Genomic DNA, 23000 nt, shown 5'->3' with positions numbered 1-23000 from the left:
TGTCATAAAGAGCCTGTAATAAATTCCTATTCAAATGAAAGCAGCCTTGAATGTTTCACTGGACTACAGCTAATGCCTTTATTCCTCTAGCTTTTGAACCTCTGATGTGGAGTTCAGTGGAAATTTAACCTTTTTGGATTTCTTCCCTTAGTGACTCAGTCTCTAGAATCAATAAGGTCTGCATTACTTTTACATCTTGACTTGATTTAATTCATGAGAACTGTAGGAGCCAAAAGAAAGCTAATCAGAGTCAGCAAAATATTAAATTTTAGATTTGTATGAAGTATGTGAACTTCCTCCTTGGTTTGGTTAATGTATCCTTTGGGTTGGAGCATATGTTGAGGGTCTCATTCATGATTTATTTTAAATAGTGCACCTCTCATAGAATTAATTGCTCCAATTGGAACTAGGCACCTTGCTTTATAAACTTGCTGAGGTATAATGGATAATTAGTTTTAGTTGAGCCCTCTATGCACTAGATCATTGATGAAATTAGAGTTGTTATTATGTGTTTGTGAAACACTGTGTTGTATTTATGTGGTGGAGGACAAGGAGGATGGAAATTATAGACGTCCAAAAGTGAAAATTTATTTAGTAGAATTCCTCCTGTATTCTAATAATGAAATTAATCTAGTATATTAATGTCCTGTAACTGCAACCCTACCTACTCTGTTCAAATAGCTATGGAAGCCATTACTTTTAAATGTTGCTGTGTCATTGATTTCCTTATCTAGAAATCTACTCTGTTGGAGGGGTGATAATAATTTCATGTTCTAATCTCTCCTGTGATTTATATCTCTATCAACTAGCTCTGAGCTGTTTTCTTTTTTTTAATGCAATTTGACACCATGCCTTGATTTATAATTCCTGTTAGATTACTTCTCAGGTTATTTACTCATCTTATACTCCCAGTCATTAAAAATAAATTCTGTATTCCTTTTGGTGAAGCTCCTCGTAACACTTTTAACCACATGTAAGATCTCATATTTAACACTAGAAGGATTTTCGTAGTATATATTACCTGAAGATAAAAATAGTAAGAGGAAATAAAAAACAATATAAATCTGTTTTTCAAATTTATATACTGTTTCCATGTGTAGCCTGTATAAACAGTGCAGTAAACTCGGTAGTAAAGACTAAATAGGTCCATTGAATAGGTCCATTGTCCTCGTGATGCAGGGAGTGGTACACCATTAGTGCCATGGTAGCCGCGTGGTGGCTGCATCTTAGAGGACTGAGCCAATGGCTCTTTCCACGTTTTACTTTTGGTGCTAATTGTGAAAAATACTTATCCATGATTTATTGCTATGGTAATGACAAGTAATGATTAACTGCACAGGGCAGTCAGATTCTAAGCTGTCTGAGCAATTATTCTTTACAGTGTTAAAGAAGTTTTTAGTAAGCTGAGTGGCATGGTACCTTGTTGCCTCAGTTGCTCTTTGATTACATGAAAAGCACTACAAAAACATTTTCTGCAAGAAGAACCATTTCCAGCATAGTGAAATATGGAATATTTTCAAATGCACTCCCAAGCTATGCTATTGGTCTCATCTGCCTTAGCCCTGGGAAGCCCAGCTCAGATATAAACAAGGTGTCTTAATCCATTCAGGCTGTTTTAACAGAATAGACTGGGTGGTTGATTTATTTCTCACATTTCTGGATGCTGGCAAGTTCAAGATCAAGGTGTTGGCAGATTCAGTGTCTGGTGAGGACCTGCTTCCTGATTCATAGATGGCTGTCTTCTTGCTGGGTCCTCACAAGGTAGAAGGAGCAAGAAAGCTCTCTGAGGTCTCTTTTATAAGGGCACTCAATCCCATTTAAGATGGCCTCACCTTCATAACCTAATCACCCCAAGGCCCCACCCCACCTCCAAATACTACCACATTGGAGGAATAGGTTTCAGCATACGAATTTTGGGGGGACAAAACATTCTATCTATAGAACCAGAGCATCTTCTTCCATTGGGAGTGGAATTTAAAAGTACTTACTGTCACAGTACACTGGGTTGAGCAGCCGTATAAATAGCCTCTTTCCCCATGGTTGACTTTTGGCTCCCTTTATAACCCTTTCCTTTTTCCTTAAGCTGACTGCTTAAGCTGCAGACCATTTTATCTTCACGTCACATGCAAACCCTTATCCATTCCAGGCTTAACCCTGTCTCCTCCTGGACTTACCCCTTCTACAAAGTTCACCTTGTAGATAATCTCCTGAGTGTTTGATGAGACATCCTACTTGGTTATCTGTGGTAGAGACAGTGGTGGTGCTTATTATTGACAGCTTTACTATGTACTAAGTACAGTGTAAGCAGAATATTTTATCTCATTTGATTCTCACAAATACCCCATTATATAGACACTGTATTTTACAAATGAACAACTAAAAATTCAAGGCTTAGAGAGTTTAAGTAATTTGTTCAAGTGATGAAGGCAGGATTTCAACCCAGGTGCCACTCACTCCAGAGTCTTAGCTCTGAACGACTATAATCTGTTGTGGTAGTTCTCATCTGTGAGTTATTCTGCTTCCCAGGGGACCTTTGGCAAGGTCTGGAGACATTTTTCATTCTCACAGCTGGGGGGAGGTGCTACTGGCTTCTGGTGGGTAGAGGGCATGGATGCCACTAAACATCCTACAATGAACAGGATGACACTCCCGGTAACAAAGAATTATGCAACCCAAAAGGTCAGTAGTGCCTAGATCAGGAAACCCTGCTCTTCTGCAGTGGTTTTCGAGGTTTGGTCCCTGAACCAGCAGTATCACCTGGGAACTTGTTAGGAATATAAATTCTCCTGCCCTACCCTGAACCTTGCAAATTAGAAACTCGGCGGGTGAGGCCCAGCCATCTTTGCTTTAACAATCCCCTGGCTAATTCTGATAGATGTGAAAGTTTGAGAACTGCTCTACTGTACCATCTTTCTCAAACCTCTCCTTGAAGAGTGCCTGTTCCTCAACTTTTTACCTTGGCTAAAGGAGCTTTTCCTATTGGCAGTTTTTCCTTCTCAAGTAGAACTTGCTGGAATGAAGAGGAGGAGTTGTTTTTCTCCTCAGCCCCCACTGCTGATTCCTGTCCATTGTTGAATCATTTGGCCATGACCTAGATCTGTGAAAACCCAGGCTGATACCTGTAGAGCTGGGCTGAGGTGGATCTCCTCTTATCTGTGCCCTGTGGTGCATGCCATCAGAGCTAGCCTTTGATTTAGCACCTAGAGAGGAACTGAGTCAGTCAAACATACTGCCCAGACATTAGATCAGCTGGAAATGATTCAGTTAAGGGACAGAATGGTCCTAGAAACCAGTTAACTAAATCTAGGGAGGCCTGAAAAGGTCAAAGATTTGAATTATAAGTAGAAAGAAGAGGAGCCTGGGAAAAATCCTCTTTAAAAAAGGTGGCTTTAGTGGCCTATGGCCTTAGATCTGGCATCATTAAAAGCACTGACTTAGGGAGGGTACCTACCAACATCCAGCAGCCTTTGTTCGGTTGGTAATCATGTTGATGACCTATGAACTAGTCTGACTCAAACCTGTATGTGAAACTCTCTACTGTATTATGATCACAAATTGGATCTGGTTATGCCCTGGGCCAGTTCCTTCTCTAACATCATTAGTTCTGCATTTCTTTCCTACCATAGCCTCCTAGTTTTCTACTCACTTATTCCTATAGCACTTTCTATTTTTAAGGCTACTGCTTCCATCCCTTTTCTTTTGGGCCACTGTTTTCCAGGTTGTGTTGTTCTAATACTTTTAAATAAAGGGTTGAATGGTCAAGTTAGTTTGCTACACGTTATGTCCTCCTACTGGGAATAGTTCTGAGGAGTCTTATAGTGAAGAAATCTGTTTAGTTTTGGTTAACTAAACATTTTCTCCAAACTTATTTATAAACAAAGCCCCCTTCTGTGTAACGGCTTATGATTCTCCTCGTAGCTAATGTCCCATGGAACACACCTTGCAAAACAGTTGTAATCTATTGGCTTTTTCCTGCCTTCCTATCTTTTCCTGCCCAGCCTGGTACCTGCACATTTGACCCTTGAACAACATGGGTTTGAACTGCATGGGTCCACTGATATGTGTGTTTTTTTCAATAGTAAGTACTACAGTGCTGGGCGATCCACAGTTCGTTGAATCTGAAGGAATTAGCGGTGGGGGCTGAGGAGAATAACAGCTCCTCTTCATTCTAACAGGTTCTACTTGAGAAGGAAGAATTGCCAAGAGGAAAAACTCCTTCAGGCAAGGTAAAAAGTTGAGGGACAGGTACTATTCCAGAACCATGGATATGGGGGAACCGTGGATACACAGGGCCAAGTATAAATTATATGCAGGTTTTCGGCTGTGCGGAGGGTCGGTGCCTCTAACTCCTGTGTTGTTCAAGGGTCAACTGTAGTCTACCTTTTAAATCTAGTTACTCCTTGGCACTTAACATAGTGCCAGGAGCTTTAAATACCACTTAATGTTGGGCACACTCAAATCTTTATCTTAAGCTCCTTCTCTCTGTCAGCTTCTTATATTAAGACATAATAATTTTACTTCCTAAACACTTCTTGAGGCTCACCTCTATTTCTGTTATACTTGTCTAATCCATGCTGTCATCATGACTCAGATGGTATATTGCAGCAGTCATCCAGCTGACCCCCATGTTCAGTGGCACTCCCTTCAAATCCATCCTTCATGCTGCTCACCCACAGTGAGCTATCTGACGCATATAGCTTCAAACCCTATGTGGCACTTCATCTATTTTCAGTTCTATTGGATGATGTTTATGGTATTCCCTGGCCTTGCCTCTACCCATTTCTCCAGCATCACTTCTTGATACTGAGCTTCTCCACACCTGATATTCTAATGACTGAATTCCTTATGGTTCTCTGGCATGCTGTTGGCTTGTTCTTAATCCATCCTTCCAGACTTAGCTCAGTCTTTATCTCCTCTGGGAACTCTTTTCCGTCCTCCCAGCCTCTACTAAAGACTCCACTCTGTGCTCACAGTAGTACCTGTGTCTGCCTCCATGCACTTGCCACATAATGCATGATCTTTCTATAAAATGTCTGCATCCTTCATGAGGCTGAACCTCTCCAGGGCATCTTAGTGTTTTCTAGCTTATGGCTGGTGCTCAGTAAGTATTTCTTGAACTAACTTCAGTATACTTAAGGAGAGTAGATCAGCACACAGAAATGTGGGTCTTAAGCCACAGTCTCTTACTGAAAGATTTAGGAATTATTTGTGTAAAGTGACAGTTGACCATTTGAGATTGGCAGTTGGTAGAAAAGATGAGTCATGTACACATAACCCTTATGTCTGTTTATATGGCATTTTTACCCTAAAAAGTAGTAAGTTTCTGGAGGACAGAGACCTTGTTTTGCGTTGTTTACCTTTGTGTTTATTCCTCACAGTGCTCAATATGACATCCTGGGCAAAGTGGACACTCAATATATGCTTGAACTGAATGTCAACATACTACTAACAATATGCCTAACTTGAAGTAGAGGCTGGATCAGTTGGGCTGTTCTCTTTCTTGGATTCCTGAGCTTAGCTAATTCACAGTTCAGGGGCTCCTTTACCTTTTTATTCTCTGTATGTGAGAAAAGAATGAATGCCCCAGAGGATAGATTGAACCTGAGCTCGTAATCCGTTTTATTTGATGTAGCTAAATGGTGTACCAGTCGTCACATGTCTTCAGTTTTTATAGGCTATAAAGCCAAAAATTATTTCAAAAGGGATATTTTACCATTTTCAAACTCATTTGTATTTTCAAATGAATTGCAGTTACCAAAAAGTAATCCAATGCAATGGAATAAAATTAGGTGCATTTAAGAATCCCCAAACAAAATGGTGCAGGTCTAATTATATGTATTTGCACCATTCAGCTGTACATGTGTCTGGGAACCTTTGGCTCTTCCTTGGATTGCTCTGGTGACTATTTCTATTTCATTGGAGTGGAGTAAAGAGTAGGACTAGATTTGTGTTGTCCAGACAATAAGCCAATAGCGATATGTGGCTATTTACATGGAAATTAATTAAAATGAAATAAAAGTTGAAATGCAGTTGCTAAGTCACACAGGCCACATTTCACATGCTCAGTCAACACATGTGGCAGGTGGCTACCGTCTTGGACAGTGTAGAAAGTTCTGTTCTGCCCTGGACGAGATCATCTCTAAGGTTTCTTCTGCATCAGACAACTTGCTAGTCCTGCTACCTAGGAGCTGCTACTGGTCAGATCTCCTCACAGGGAACTTCAGAGATTTCCCAACATTCTTTGATCACATTTTGAATTTTTTCTAGATTGGATGTTACCTGTAATAATTGAGTTGCTGAGTAGAACTTGGTCAATTTCTTAAAAAGATATTTTCATTGTAATGGTATTTGTGGGGGTTTTTTCCCCTCCCAAAAGTCTGCCACCAGGGGGTGGCCTCAAACCTTTGGGAAATATGTTTGTTTCAGCCTTATTAATAAGAGTGAAGTTTGCATATATATGGAATTTAAAAAAATGTCGTGAAGAACCTAGGGGTAAAACGGGAATAAAGACACAGACCTACTTGAGAACGGACTTGAGGATATGGGGAGGGGGAAGGGTAAGCTGTGACAAAGCGAAAGAGAGGCATGGACATGTATACACTACCAAACGTAAGGTAGATAGATAGTGGGAAGCAGCCGCAGAGCACAGGGAGATCAGCTCTGTGCTTTGTGACCGCCTGGAGGGGTGGGATGGGGAGGGTGGGAGGGAGGGAGATGCATGAGGGAAGGGATGTGGGAACAGATGTATATGTATGACTGATTCACTTTGTTATAAAGCAGAAACTAATAAAAAATAAAGGGAAAAAAATAAGAGTGAAGTTTGGACTATAATATTGACTATTCATACTGGATAATTTAAGAATTAAATTAAGAATTAAGCATTATAATATGTAGGTATGCACATTACTTGATTCGCATGGCAAATTACTTTCCTAGTGGTGTGAGTGCGAGAAGCTGTCATTGAACTATCTTAAAAATTAGGTAAAAGTAAAAATAAGTAATTTTAAAGTATTTCTTACAGTTCAAAAATATTTTTATTAAATTTAAAACTGTTAACTATAGTAAAAGAATGAAGTTATTGTTCACTTATGTTTCTTAGACAAATTAAGTCCATTTTGCTTCGAGGACTAGAAAACTTCCATTAACCATTAGCTATTTCTCTGAAATCTTGTCATGCTGAGTTTGATTGCCTGTCTATAAAAGATGGATAATAGTGTGACTATATGGTATTGAAAATGTCTGTTGGCTTGTGTGTAATAGCATTGTGGTTTGGTGCTGTTTGCTAGAGTGATTGATAGTTATGGCCATGTAGTCATACAGTAATAGGAGTGAGAGATGAGAAAGACCTATCAGAGCATCTTCTGCTAGTCTGAGATCATTCCCTAAAGAATAATCATTTACCATAACGGTATTGAGAAGTAAATTCTTCTAGGAGACAGAGGATAATGAGGGTGTGTTATTATGTTTTATCCTTCTAAGGCAAAAATAATTTGTGCATTTTATTATTAGCATGAAAAAAGATAATGATTACTGTTTAGAGAAGAGCTTCCTTCATGTGTCATAAACCTACACAATTTTGTTCTTCATGTTTAATCTAATGAAATTTGTATAGGAAATAGTGTGACTGGTTTTGATTAGAGGCATATTTTGTTTCAAGAACTGGATGATGGTGTTCTTCCTAAAGTGATTGTGTTCCCAAATTAGTTGTCACTTTTTTGGGTTTTGGAGTATATGATGGTGAAATTTCCACACCCATCTACAAAAGTCTGTGAATTTTAAAAGCCACTAATGGCTTGTTTCCTGAAGTGAGAAACTAGTTCATAGTTCTGTCCTGAGAAACCGAACAAGGATTGGGAGAGTGGAAGTGGAGTTGAGGTGACCTGCCGAAGGGCTCTTTCTCACTTCATCCTTACTTCCTCTTCCCTTTACTGGCTAATAAGAGTTTGGCTATGGGATTGGAGGTTAAGAATCTCTTTGATTCTAGAGACACTGCTTTGGGAAAGATCCCGATGTTCTCCTTACTTGCTGCAAGTAATAATAAATCCTTCATTCCCCAGGGTCGGGGTCGGGGGGGAAGAAAAGAATAAAAGGAGATTCTAATGCTTGGCACTCTTTTACTCCTGCTGGCACCCATTGATGGGGAGAAAAAGCAAGTGTATAGAAACCTGATTTATCCCGTATTAAACAACTGTTAATTTAATGACAAATACAGATTATTTCTAGTGTAAGTTACAGGGCAAATACTTCAAAGGATCTTTTGTATTATCCTTAAAACAGAGCATTTCAAATGCTTATAATGAGTAGTGATCTTTATCAGTGCTTCTCAGGTTTGAGTCATAGCATTTTGAAAATTACTTAGGAAGCTCTTAATAGCTGTTTGAGGAGAAAACCAAACCAAGGGACAATAGAGAGACAAGGTGGCTTCTCAGCACATCACCTTGCCCTCACCACCATATTCATTTTGTACCTCTTTTGTTGCCGTAATATAAAATTTTTGGAAGTCTTACTTAAGTCCAGAAATTAGCTCACTAATTTGTGAAATGTGCCTTCTTAAATATGAAAATATTAGACTGGCTATTTCCTGAAAATCAATTGGACTTTATTAAAATTTGGAGAACATTTTTATTAAAGCCATAATTGTCATGGGTGATACACTTGAGAGATCACCCTGTGGTTGGCTTGTCAGACTTGCATGAGCTTTCAGAAATTAAGGGGAATGAGTGAGTTTGTTTTCTTGTAAGCTGTCACATTCTTCTCTTCAAAGTGTCAGCCTGAATCGTGCACAAGTAAATGTTAGAAACATTCACCTTCTCCAGTTGATTTTCTTATCCTTACATAACTTAGCGCTATAATTATTTTTTTCCTCTAATGTTTAATTTTTGTAGTCTAAAAACATGTCTGAAGAAGAGGTGGATCTGAAAGATCTTAATAATTCTGACTTATGTTCTTTCTTTTTAATCTTTGTAATATGAACCTGTCTCTCGAACTTGAGAAGCTCTGGAGGTAGTTCCAGTAATTTTTTTAGGTGTATTATAGAAAACTCAGTTCATATACAGTTTAATTTACTAAAAAAAAAAAAATCAAAAACCTGTCCAGGGAGATTCTGATAGGCAGTAGAGAGAAGGAAGAGGGAGAGCTTGGTAAAATTACCTAGCTGTGGTAGAAAGTGTCAGTTAATTTAACAAATATTTTTATTGAGAACATTACATATGAGTATGTTCTAGCATAGTGAATCAATGTCAATCTTGTATGAAAGGAACTTCTAGTAAACTCTAGAATGCATGTCCATAAATAACTACAACATAAAGCAGGAAGTCTTAAGTGTCTTGTGAAAAAACAGACAATTAAATTATAAGAGGAAGAGGGCTTCCCTGGTGGCGCAGTGGTTGAGAGTCCACCTGCTGATGCAGGGGACACGGGTTCCTGCCCCGGTCCGGGAGGATCCCACGTACCGCGGAGTGGCTAGGCCCGTGAGCCATGGCCGCTGAGCCTGTGCGTCCGGGGCCTGTGCTCTGCAACGGGAGAGGCCACAACAGTGAGAGGCCCGCATACTGCAAAAAAAAAAAAAAAAAAATTATAAGAGGAAGGAAGAGTTACCTTCTAGCTGGTGAGTCCATTTGGATAGACTTTGAAGCAGTGTATTGTTTAAGACATTAAAAGGTTAGGTAAGTTTTAGAGTAGGAAAGATATTCCGGGCGTAGCACAGATTGTATTTGTGGAAGCACAGATAGGTGCTAGAGAAGAGTAAATTGCTGAAATGTCTAGTATGTAAAATGCACAGAAGGTAGTTTGAGAGACAGAGAGAGCCCTAAATAAGACTAGGTAAGCATCTAGGGCCAGATAGCTTGGTTATTAATTGAAGGATTTGTGCTGTACTGAAAAGGCAAGGAAAAGCCATTGAAAGCTTTCAAGTGGAACAGGGACACACTCAGGGTGTACTTGGGCTAAAACTGAAGGTGGGCAGGGCAACAGTTAGATTACTGTAGTAATCTTGGTGAGACTGGATGAGGGGCTGAGTCAGGGTAGTTTAGTAGTGATTAAGAGGAGGTAATGAATATGTGACGCCCTGCTGGGTCAATCAGTAGGACTGGCAGTTAATTGATATGGGGGGTGTTGAAAGAAAGAGGAGGCTCCAGAAAGGTCATAAATTACTGGCCCAGTAGATAATAATACTTTGCATTTATATATGGGGCTTTAGAATTCATAAAACACGGTTATAGCTGAGTGTTCCTAACTCTGTAAGGTAAACAGAGTTCAAATTATCCTTATTATTCCATTCCAGTTTCTTGGCCAAGTGCTCCATTCTCTAAAATACCCTTCCTTGTGAACCTGGGAAGAAAAGTCCTGGCATCTAATCCCGATGTATGCCATTAAGTTTGAATGTGGGAAATTGGCTTTACCTTCTTTGAGCTTCAGTTTCTCCAGATGTCCTTCTGCTTTCTGTTTTGCAGGGATGCTTGCAGGATAAAATGTAATTTTAAAATTTTCATCAACTCTATTCAGCAAATAATAATGAGTACTAAATATTATGCTTGGTACTAGAATACAAGATGTATAAAATACAGTCCTTGCTTTTGCAGTGTCACAGATTAGAGAAGGAGAGGAGAAGAACATGTAAATAAATAATTATAATAAGCCATTATAAGTGCTGTACTACAGGTATGTGCATGTGAAATAGAGTCACATGAGGAAGAAGGAATTAGGAAAGTCAAGGGAGGCTTCCCTAGGAGATGTGAACTTAGTCTTGACACATAATTAGTGGTTTAACTGTAGTAAAAGGTTAAACAAGGCAGAGGGTACAATATGCATCATCACCATAATAGTAGCCACTATTTGTTGAAAGCTTCTGAAAGCCAAGGAATTCCAAGGATTGCCCATAGGCACCAGAAGCTTGGGAGAGGCAAGGAAGAATTCTTTCTGAGAGCCTTCAGAGGGAACATGACTCTGTTAGCACCTTGGTTTCAGAATTCTAGCCTCCAGAACTGTGAGAGAATGAATCTTTGTTTTTCTAAGCCACCCAGTTTGTGATAGTTACCGCAGCCCAAGGAAACTAATATAGTGTGGTCCTGGCATAAGAATCAAATTGATCACTGGAAAACCCATAAAACCCAGAAATAGACCCATACTTATACAATCATTTGATTTTCAACAAAGTTGCCAAAGCAATCGATGGGGGAAAGAAGCATCTTTCAACAAACGGTGCTGGGAAAACTGGGTTTCTTTATGGGGAAAAAAAATGAACTTCAACTCTTTGTATACAGCATACATAGAAAATAACTAAATGCAAAAGCTAAAACCATAAAGATTCTAGAAGAAAGCATCTTTGTGACTTAGGGATAGACAAAGATTTCTTAGGACACAGAAAGCATTAAGCATAAAAGAAAAAAATTAATAAATACTTATCAAAAGACATTAAGAAAATGAATAGACAAGCTAAAGACAAGGAGAAAATATTTGCAAAGCATATATATTTATCTGACAAAGGATTTATGTTTAGAATATATAAAGAACTCAATTTAAAAATAAGAAGACAAACCACCCCGTTAAAAAAAATTAAACAAAAGAGTTTAAAAGACAGGTCACAAAGAAAGTTATACAAATGACCAATTAGCACATTAAAAAATGCTCAGTGTCATTGGTCATTGGGGAAATGCCAGTTAAAACTAGAATGAGGTATTAGTGCACAGGCACTAGAAGGGCTAAAACTAAAATGAATAGATGTAGCTGGAGATGTGGAGCAACTGGAACTCTCATACTTTGTTGTTGGGTTTGTAAAATGATACTACCACGTTGGAAAAAGGTCTCACAGTTCTTTAGAAAACTAAACATATACCTGCTCTATGACCTATGCATTTCATTTCCTTTCTAAACCTACCCAAGAGAAATTAATATATGTGTACACAAAAAAATCCTGTGTTTATAGAAGAATGTTTATAGCAGCTTCACTTATAATAGCCAAATCCTGGAAATAGTGCAGTTGTCTGTCAACAAGAGAATGAATAAACAAATTGTGGTATAATTATACAATAGAATAAAATAATAGAAGGGAACAAAATCACTGATACACACAACATAGATGCATCTCAAAAGCACAGTGCTGAGGGGAAAAAAAAAAAGCCTTACACAATACAATACATGTCACCTGTTTCCATTATATGAAGTTTTACAAGAGACAAAACTAATCTATGGTAGAAGAAAATTTAGAACAGTGGTAGTCTCTCAGATGTGGGAAAGTTGCCTGGGAAGGGGCATGAGGGAACCTTCTAGGGTGATAGTATAATAATATCCTGTATCTTGATAGGGATTTAGCTTATGCAGGTGTATGCATTTGTAAAATGTCATTGAGTGGTACACTTAGGGTTAGTTCATTTCATTGAATGTAAATTTTACCTCAAAATGAAAAAACCTGTAAACAAATGTTAAATTATATTTATATGGAGGCTGAAGTGGTCAGGGTGAAATGTACTGATGCCCCCAACTTACTTCAAAATGCATTAAAAAAAATGGATTGATGGATGGATAGATATGCGACAAAAATAAATAGAGTAAAATGTTAACTGTAGAAACTTTGAGTTTATGGGTGTTCAGTGTATAGTTATTTTAGCTTTGCTGTATTTCTGAAATTTTTCATAATGCTGGGAAAGTTAATTGCCATCAATAAGGAATGGTTAAAATTGTATATCCATACTGTGGAAAATACTGTATAGCATTTATCATTCTATTTACGTGGAAAGACTTCTAAGGCTTTCTCTTAAGGCAATAAACAAGTTGCAAAAAAATATAATATACCATTTAGTTTAAAAATTAATGTAACAGAAAGCTAAATTTCTGTATGCACATCTGTAGAAATGCTTAGAAGTAGTTTGGGAAGGAGACAAGCATCTGTTTGTCTGAGAAGTAGTTTGGAATTGGGGATTTGTGGTTAAGAAGAGCTTTGACTTCATCTGAATGGTTTGACATTTTTAAGGCAAGAGTGTATCCATGTATTACTTAAAAATTAATAGAAAAGAAAGGTTAAGGCTCATCACAGAGGAGTTTGTATACCTGGGGATAAAAAGTTCAACATCATTAGTAATTAAATAAACATAAAATAATGGTGTCAATTTAGTCTATCAAATTGTGTATAAAACAAGAATATGAGAATTCACAGTATTAGTAAGGTATGGAGTTGAGTACTTTCATATATAGCACCAGAATATAAATTGATAGAACCTTTCTGGAAGGTGATTAGACAGCATGTATTAAAAACCTTAAAAAAAAAAAGCCTATGCTTTTTGATATAGCACTTTCACTTATAGAGATATTCAAATAGTTGCAGAAAGATGTATGTACAAGGATATTCATTGCAATGGTAATTTTAAGAGTGGAAAATTGGCAACAACCTGTAAATCTATCATAACAGAATTAGGTAGGGAAATAAGGTATGGTGTGTCCAAATTGTTAATAATACTCAGCTATTGAAAATGGTGATATAGGATTATATTTATTTACATGGGAAAATGTCCACTATGTAAATGAAAACAAAATACAGACTGGAAGGATATATGCCAAAATGTTAACGGTATATATATTGATAGTGGGTTTGTGGGTGGTGTTTATTTTCTTTTTGTTTATGTTAATTTGCTACAGTGAAAATACATGACTTTTAAAAAACATTTTGTTGCTAGTGATGTTTATGAAGACTATACAACAAAGTGGAAAATTCTTTTGTCTAATGAAAAAATTATACAGAATTGTTAGAGTAACGCGATTTTAAGTGATTTTTTTCTGTGTGAGAAGGAAAACAAATGCCTAAGTGTAACAAACACTTAAATGGTTATATTAACTTTAGGATCATAGGACTATGAGGTTTTTCACCTTGTCTGTTTAGATTTGGGGATGATATATGTTTTATATTAAAAAATTGTTTCCTAAAATTTAATGTTCTAGACCTTTTGTATAAACTTTTTTGAAATTTGTTATTAAAGAAGTGTATCAGTAACTTTTAAAATTTTTACTAGGATCTACCTAGGTTTACATCAATAGATAACATGGAGTGACTTTAAGTGTTTATTATATTCGTTGATTTGTGACTTATTAAAAAGCTGTTTCCTATGAACTCTTTGAAGAAGTAGATCTATGGAAATTTTCTCCTTTATTAAAATATCATTAGTTTTCTGATTTTACCGGCTACAGATTTCACTTCCCCATTCAAAGTTCAGTAGTATTATTTATTTAGTACTGTCTGTGTGCCAGGCATTGTACTTAGTCATGCATGAATATGCCTTTAGTATTAGAGCACAGTTCACAGATTTAGTTTTAGTTGATTAAGTACTGTAAGAAAGAAGAAATAAGTAAAAATCTCTTTTCTATATGTACACTTCTAGATATTTAAATCATTCATCATGTTTTGACATTTGACAAATTAAGTTGCTCTATTTTAGTAGTTTGTTAATGCTTCCATCTGCTAAGGAAGAAAGATAGCTTCTCCATGACCACTGTGATGAAATTGCAATAATTACTATCCTTTAAGGTGAAGGCTGATATATTGAGGGGATCACAGAAAGAGCATAGATAGGACTTTCTGCTTTGAGATTCATGAGGTCAGTGATCATGTCTGTTATTGTTTACAGTTCTGTCGTCAGTCCTGGCACAGTGTCTGGCATATAATAGATACTTAAATTTACTGGTTAGTTGAATGGATGAACAACTCTATAGTCTAAAGAGAGGAAATGGGTAAAATAGCATTATAATTTGGAAAACCTTTGTATCAGTTCTGAGTGAAACATGTACATAATCAACTTTTGGGATGAGAATAAAAGGATGGTTTGTACACACATGCACACACACACAAACACTTGCCGTATATAATTATGCAGACCCTCCAATAGAGAGCAGGGAGAATTTAATCATCATGTAAATGCTTAATTTCCTTATAATCATCATCATCGTTATAAATAATATATGATATATTATAAATAAATATTTATTATTTAAGGCTCTTCTTCCCTTGAAGTTAAGCAATGATTTACATTTTAAAAACTTTTTAATACTAATGCCTTGGTTTGCATTGTATAGATGAATAAATTGTGCAGATTAATAAATAGTAAATAATTTGTAAAAGGTAAGATTTGCTTAAAGATGCTAATAATATATGAGAAGGCATAAGATTATACTAGTTTTTTAAATTATGCATTCCATCTCAAATGGTAGTTGGGTTGGTTATGTTCTCAAACGATATTTTATATCTTCTCTTTAGTGTTTTCAAAGCTACATTAGACATAGGTCTGAAGCGTTGACAGAAGTCCAGTGCAATAATGCTTCATCAGACAAATAAGTGATATTTTAAAGCTTGTGACGGTCAGCAGAGCATGGCAGCAGCTACTCGTATGTCAATTTTAAAAGACAAGGACAGGTACCCAAAGGAGAAGAAGCTGTCAGCCTATTTAGACACTTAAGGTTAAATGTCTTTAGGTTAAAAATGTTTGGATAGACACTTCTCCTTATCCCTCCTACTAAATACAGCTGAAAACCCAGGACACTATAAAAGAATAAGAAGACTCTGAAAGGTGGAGAAAAGACTGACCAGCTAGGGTCTGTGGGGCTGTTGGAAAAATATGGCACCTGGGTGGTATCAGCGGAGGCCTGGTGGGGAGCCTGAACTTTCATCCTCTGCATCCGCCCCCCCGCCCCCCAACCCAAAGGTATCAAGATGCCTTTCCCCCTCCCTGCCCTGGGAGTCAACAAGGACAGTAGAATTTTCACTCCTGACTGGTAGTAATGAGGCGGCTCTCCCTACCTGTGTCACAGAAGACCTGCTAAAACAAGATTTAAATAAGATCCAAAGTCTCATAACATAAAATCCAGGTTTCAATAAAAAATCGCTCCACAAAGAACCAGGAAAATCTCAACTGAAATGTGAAGACAATCAATAGATACCAACCCTGAGATAACACAGATGTTAGAATTATCTAACAAGGGCTTTAAAGCAGCCGTCATAAAAAGGCTTCAGTAAGCAATTACAGCTCCTTGAAACAAATGAAAAATAGACAGTCCCAGCAAAGAAATAGAAGCTATAAAGAAGAACCAAATGGAAATTTTAGAAATGAAAAATACAATACCTGATTTTTTTTAATGCAATGCATGGGCTCAATGGGGAGTGGGGGTGACAGAAGAAAGAATTGGAGAACTTGAAAAAGAACAAAGGAATTAGTCTGAACAACAGAAAGAAAATAGACTTTTATGTCATTGTTTTCTGAGGTGACTCAGAAAAGTTAGAATGGTTTAATAATTTTGGTCTAAAAGTGACTATATATTTCCTTTCAGATTTTCTTATAATGTAGAAAATAATAATAGCATAATGGTCTAGTATATATAATTTTAGGGTTTATATTGGCTTGAAAATCTGAATTAAATTCCTAAATTTCCTATACTGGTTGTACTGGTCAAACAAGCAAACATTACATCCAAGAAACATTAAAATTTATAAAAGTGTAGGGACCTATGGAACTATTAAAATATTTAAGAGTCATGCCTTTTTAGTACTGGAGGGAGAGGAGAAAAGGGGCAGGAATGAAAAAATACTCAACAACAAAAAATAGCAGCTGAAAACTAGAAATAATAGCTGAAAATTTCCCAAATTTGACAGAAGACATCAAGAAGCTGAGCAAATCTCTTACAGGATAAACCCAAAGAAATCCATACCAAGACATATCATAGTCAAACTTCCTCAAACTAAAGGCAAAGAAAAAAATTTTGAAAGCATCCAGAAAGAAATAACACATTGCCTATAGGGGAGAAACAGTTTGAATGTTGTTGGATTTCTCATCAGAAAATATGGAAGCCAGAAAGAAGTGACATAAATATTTTTGAAGGAGTAAGAGAAAAGAACTGTCAACAGAGAAGTGTATATCCATTGAAAATATCCTTCAGGACTGTAGGAGAAACGGTGACATTCTCAGATGAAGGAAAGGAAAAGAATTTGTCATTAATAGACCTATCCTAAAAGAATGTCTAAAGGAATTTCTTGAAACAGAAAGGAAATGATAAAATGGAATCTTGGAACACCAGGAGAGAAGAAAGAACAGTAGAAAGAGTAAAAATATAGTAGACTTTTCTTGAGTATTCTAAATAGTGTTTGACATTTTCTCTTTCACTATTGTCAAACATTATAACACTATCAAATGTGGTTCTCAATGTATGTGGAGAAATATTAAAGAAAATTATAATGGGGGTGGGTAAAGAGCCTTAAAGGTAAAGTTTCTATACTTTACTGCAACATGTGAAATGTTGACACCAGGAAACAGTGATAAGTTATATATAACGAATGCCTAGAGCAGCCAATTTAAAAAAAATCTGTTCCAAGAGAGGTGTTCAAATATACTTTAGATAAATAAAAATGGAATTCTAAAATATGTTCAAGTAACCCATAGGAATGAAGGAAAAGAAAACAGGTAAAAGAAAGAGAAAATTAAAAATGAATATGTTCTAACTTATCAATGATTAAATGTAAATGTCAAAGTTCACCAATTAAAAGACAGCGATTTACAGAGTAGATTAAAAAAACCTGACACATTATATGCTGCTTGCAAGAAATTATTTCAGGCATAACAGTATAGGCAGGTTGAAAGTAAAAGGCAGCTTTGTTTGTAATAGCCAAAAACTTGAAACAACCAAAATGCCCCTCAGTAGGTAAATGGTTAAACAAACTGTGGTATATTCATACTATGGAATACTACTCAGCAGTAGGAATTAACTGTTGATACATGCATGAGCTTGAATAGATGTCAAAGACGTTACACTGGGTGAAAAAAAAAGTCTATCTTAAAAGGACACATACCATATGATTCCATTTGTGTAACAACAGAATTACAGAGATGGAAAACAGATTGGTGCTTTCTAGGGCTTAGGGATGGTTGGAAGGAGGATGTGACTATAAATTAGTAGCACAAAAGAGACTTTTGTTATAGTGGGACACTTCTGCATCTTGATTTTGGTTACACAAATGTATGTGATAAAATAGCATAGAACAATACACACATACTATACCAATATTAATTTCCTGGTTTTGATATTGTGTTATGGTTAATCCGAAATGTAACCTTTAAGGGAAACTTGGTGAGGGGTAAACCGGACCTCCATATATTATTTTTACAGCTTTCTGTGAATCTGTAATTATTTCAAAATAAAATGTTTTAAAAAACAAAAAGATAACTTATGAATAAGAAGAATTTGAATATCTTAAATAAATACATCAATATGTTTTATGCATTTTCAGGCACAGGAAAGCAAGTATCTTTAATATATACAATAAAATTCTAAAATAGCAGAATGCCTTCTGTGTATGATTTTTTTAAATTTACTTTTTCTTTTTATTAGCATTAAAGAGGCTTATAATGAAGAGGCTTTGAACCTTTTAGCCTTTATTTATTTATTTTTTTAGTGTGTTAACTTCCCATTATAGAAGATTAGGATTTAGCTATTGTTTACTTAACCCTGTCACCACTAGCAGCCTTATTTATGTTTCCCCACGTTTCCGCTATAGATATTATATTCATTTCAATTAGATCAGTATTCTGGTTTTTTAGTAGGATGGTAAAAACACTGTTCATATCTGAGATCTGATTCCTTTTCTACTCTTGTACAACTTTTTGTTTTCCCCAGAATTAATAATTGTCTTGTGTTCTTCACTTGCTTGTTTTTTATATACCTGTGATTAATTGGATCCCACACTCTCTGAATTGCAAATATCTTTCTGTTCATTCTGAATATCAATTTTCCCATTTTCCTAATTTAAAGAGGGAGGTGGGCATAGGTTTGGATTTTAGAGCTTTGGTATAAAGAAAATTCTTAGTGTTAGAACTTTCTTGTAAAACCAGAGTGAATGTAAATTATCTTGCTACTTTTTCTATTTATACACATTCTGTGTCCAGCTGTAGATAGACAAATGAATATTCCTTTATTTCAGCTTAGCTCCTGATAGCAAAGGGAATCTGTAGATATTTGTAAAGAGTCTGTATCCTCATCAATCCCAAACATTGGTCACATAGAGAAGTGGGGAGAGCTGTGGAGTATAGGCCAGAATACTTGGGTTCTAGTTCTGATTTAGTTGCTAATTGACATTTCCAGTCTAGGATAATCAGGTAACCTCCTTGGCTTCAGTTTTCTTTTCTCTTTAATAATGACAGAATCAGACTGGATTATAACTGAGACCTCATCTATCTAGTTCAGATGTGATTTCAGATAGATACATGATTTACTTTAATCCTGACTGTATATATAGAATCTCTAGATTAAGAGTGTTTTCATTTTCAGTATTTTAAAAGAAATACTTTGATGTTTAGAGAGAAATTGGATTAAATGGCCTAAAGTAATTTCTAAAGCATTGAAGAGATGGGAAATTACAAAAGACAGAAATAGGCCATGAATGTCGTCTTTCTTGTACTTCAAATTATGATATGGGAATCGTGGTTTTAACTTCCTAAAGGTGCCTAGAAAAGGAAATTGTAAGTCACCTGGAACTTCATTGTTTACTACCCAGTAGGTTGGATTTGACACATATAATATGCTCTGAAATGATTAGGGTGGCTTTTATGGTGATTTCTTTAAATTACCGACTGTAAAAGCTTGAGGGCTTCTGAGAGAGTTCTTGGTGGTTTAATAGTTTTTAGTTGGTGTAACCGAGGTCAGAAGGTACTGTTTTTCGTATGCAAGCATTTATTTAGTTGTGAATGTGATATGATAGATGTTTCATATTTGGGATACTCGATTCATTTTCAGAGGGCATTTAGATGAATTACATACATTTGGAAATGAATTTGTAAGTTCCTTACTTCACCTGTTGTACTTGTGCATGTGTTCAATGATGCTGATAATACGCCTTCTTATGGGATCCTATATAAAGCAGATATGTAATTTAATAACAAATATTTGTTCATTGGTTATTATTCACTGATAACATTTTATTGGTTTTCAGGTACTAGAAGAAGCAGAAGCTCAACACTTATATCAGTCCATTTTGCCTGATATGGTGAAAATTGCACTCTGTCTGCCAAATATTTGCACCCAGGTTGGTGGAAATAACTTCTTCCTCAGTAGCTTTCTTGAGACTCACAGTTGAATTTCGTTTAAACTCTAATTGTCAAGGTCAAACAGAGAGATGGGAAACAGTTTTTGCCAGAGTATGATGATTTTGCCATACTAAGGAAAAGGTTAGAGGCTACAGAGAACACTGCGAGTGGACATTAAAAATGCAGCATTCAATTTCTGAGCTTCAGTTTACAGTGTTGATGTTTGCTTACTCATACTTCTTTTTCTCTTTTTTAAAAACAATCTCTGACTTTCAAAAAAGGATAGTTATTATTTCAAAGCATACTAATGGATTTAGAACATTTTATCTTCAAAATGGCTTAATACCTACTCCTTCCTCCCCTCTCCCCCAAAGTAGTGTATTGTATAACAAATGAGTTCATGATACATTCTTAACTTTTAAAAATAAAAGAAAGAATCTGGTATTATTTTGTTTTGTGTGGGAGTGTATTATTTATTGCTGCATAACAAACTACCTCAAAATTTAGTGGTTTAAAACAGGAAACATTTATTATCTCAGTTTCTGTTGGGAATTTGGGAGCCGCTTAGCTGACTGGTTCTGGCTCGGGATCTCTCTTGTGGTTGCAGTCAGGGTGTTGGCCAGGGCTGCGGTCATCTGAAGGTTTGACTGAAGCTGGAGGAGCCACTTCTCAGTTGTCTCACTCACATGGCTGCTGGCAGAATGCCTCAGTTCCTTGCTGTGGGGCTCTCTGTAGGCTGATTGGGTATCCTCGTGACATGGTTGCTAACTTCCCCAGAAAAAACCACCCAAAGGAGAGAGACAGGAAGAGGCCCAGTGCCTTTTTGACCTCGTTTCTGAAGGCACACACTATCGCTTTCACTATTCTTTCTCTGCATTAGAATTTAGTCAATAAATCTAGCTCATACTCAAGGAGAGGCTAATTAGACTCTGCCTCTCAAGGGGGGAGAGTATCAAAGAATTTGTAGATGTAATTATAAGAGGTTGTTGGTTTGTTCTTCATAATTTTTTTCCTGTGTTTCTCACAACAGTAGCTTGAATTCGCCTCTGTCATTTATTTCTAGGGCCAGCGCCCTGGCTGCATGGATGCTAGCCAAGTTTCTCCTAACACTGTTGATCCACAGGGGCCCTAGGGACATTTGGGGCAGAGCAATTTCTGAATGTGTAGGATGGTCCCACACACTACAGTCTGTCATTGGAACAGCACAAAAAACACAAGCATGGTCATTGGAGCAACCAAAAGCCGTGTCTGAATGCCTGAGTCCAAATGTTGAGAACCACTAATGTTTTTCCATGTGCCATATTTGTTAGCATTATACTGTGATATTTCCAATTTTAGGTAACTGTAATTTCACCTCATTAATTCATTGTGTCTGAAATAAGTTTTTCTACTGGGCAGAGAAAATGTTTTAAAACTCAACTTCTTGTTGTTTATTTTGGAAGTTATTTGCTTGCTTATGTTTCATGTTCCTTCTTTTCTCTTTTTCTCCTTGCTTTTTTCCTTATGTAGTAAAATTTCTCACTACCTCTTAGGTTCTGCCCCTTGTGAAGCCTTTCCTACCTCTCCCAGCCAAAGTTTATCACTCCTGTAGCACTTGAATCATACTTAGTAGCACATTATTTTGTAATTTATGTTTTTATATATCTCCTCCCCTAGATTATATTCTCCCTGAAGGGGGATCATCTTTGTGTCCCCAGGTCTAACATAGTGCTTAATTAAATGCTTTTTTAATTCACTGTAGTTCATAATTAACCGAATATAGCCTTTAAATAGGAATCACTTTCTCCTCTTCTCTTCCCTTCATGCTTTAGAGAGAAGGTTTCCCTATTGTACTTAATGAGATGTGTATTCAAAAGCACCCAAGTTTGTAATCTATAACAAGTCAGTGGGTGGAACCAAAATTAGATTCACGGCACCCATCTCTTTTTCCTGGCTTAAAACAACTTTGTCCTCCCATTAGTGTACTAATGGGAGAACATTTTAATTTTGTCCTCTGCCCTCGACTAAAAGGTAAAACTCTGCTGTGAAAGTTAACATTTCAATTTGTTATCGAAATATATCTTTGGCAAGTTAAATTGCATATGTTATTATTTAATGATTTATCATATTAATGTTCTCTAGGCCAAATCTAAAAGGTAAATTTTAGATTTATAAAAATTAAATTAAAGGGGGCTTCCCTGGTGGCACAGTGGTTGAGAGTCCATCTGCCGATGCAGGGGACACGGGTTCGTGCCCCGGTCCCGGAAGATCCCACATGCCGCGGAGCGGCTAGGCCCGTGAGCCATGGCCACTGAGCCTGCGCGTCCGGAGCCTGTGCTCCGCAACGGGAGATGCCACAACAGTGAGAGGCCCATGTACTGCAAAAAAAAAAAAAAAAAAAAAAATTAAAGGAAACAAATTTTGGACATGAACTTTTTGAAAGATCTTCATTCATGCTTTTTTAAATTAATTAATTTTTTATACAGCAGGTCCTTATTATCTATTTTATACATATTAGTGTATATATGTCAATCCCAATCTCCCAATTGATCCCACCCTCCCACTCCTTTCCCCCAAGGTGTCCCTACGTTTGTTTGCTACATCTGTGTCTCTATTTCTGCCTTGCAAACTGGTTCATCTGTGCCATTTTGCTAGATTCCACATATACGCATTAATATATGATGTTTGTTTTCCTCTTTCTGACTTACTTCACTCTGTATGACAGTCTCTAGGTCCATCCACATCTCCACAGATGACCCAATTTCGTTCCTTTTTATGGCTAATATTCCACTGTATGTATTTACCACATCTTATCCATTCGTCTGTCAACGGGCATTTAGGTTGCTTCCATGACCTGACTATTGTAAATAGTGCTGCAATGAACATTGGGGTGCATGTGTCTTTTTGAATTATGGTTTTCTCAGGGTATATGCCCAGTAGTGGGATTGCTGGGCCATATGGTAATTCTATTTT

General features: G+C 36.7%; 1 protein-coding gene across 4 annotated transcripts in view; it reads left to right on the top strand.

The window, feature by feature from the left end:
• The window catches only part of PARG (poly(ADP-ribose) glycohydrolase), a 116305-nt gene that overhangs the window by 28676 nt on the left and 64629 nt on the right, over positions 1-23000 (top strand). For 3 of the 4 annotated variants that reach the window (XM_082609959.1, XM_082609960.1, XM_082609957.1), the window contains exons 8-9: positions 4176-4226; positions 19955-20047. In XM_082609959.1, the coding sequence (XP_082466085.1) occupies positions 4176-4226; positions 19955-20047 (144 nt within the window). The remainder of the gene's footprint in view (positions 1-4175; positions 4227-19954; positions 20048-23000) is intronic. The other variant, XM_082609958.1, reaches the window with a different exon arrangement.

This window comes from Mesoplodon mirus, assembly GCF_964341445.2.
Source record: "Mesoplodon mirus genome assembly, chromosome: 2".
NCBI classification, from domain to species: domain Eukaryota; kingdom Metazoa; phylum Chordata; class Mammalia; order Artiodactyla; family Ziphiidae; genus Mesoplodon; species Mesoplodon mirus.
Note: the sequence above shows the minus strand (reverse complement) of the source record. Positions and strands in the feature narration are given on the sequence as shown.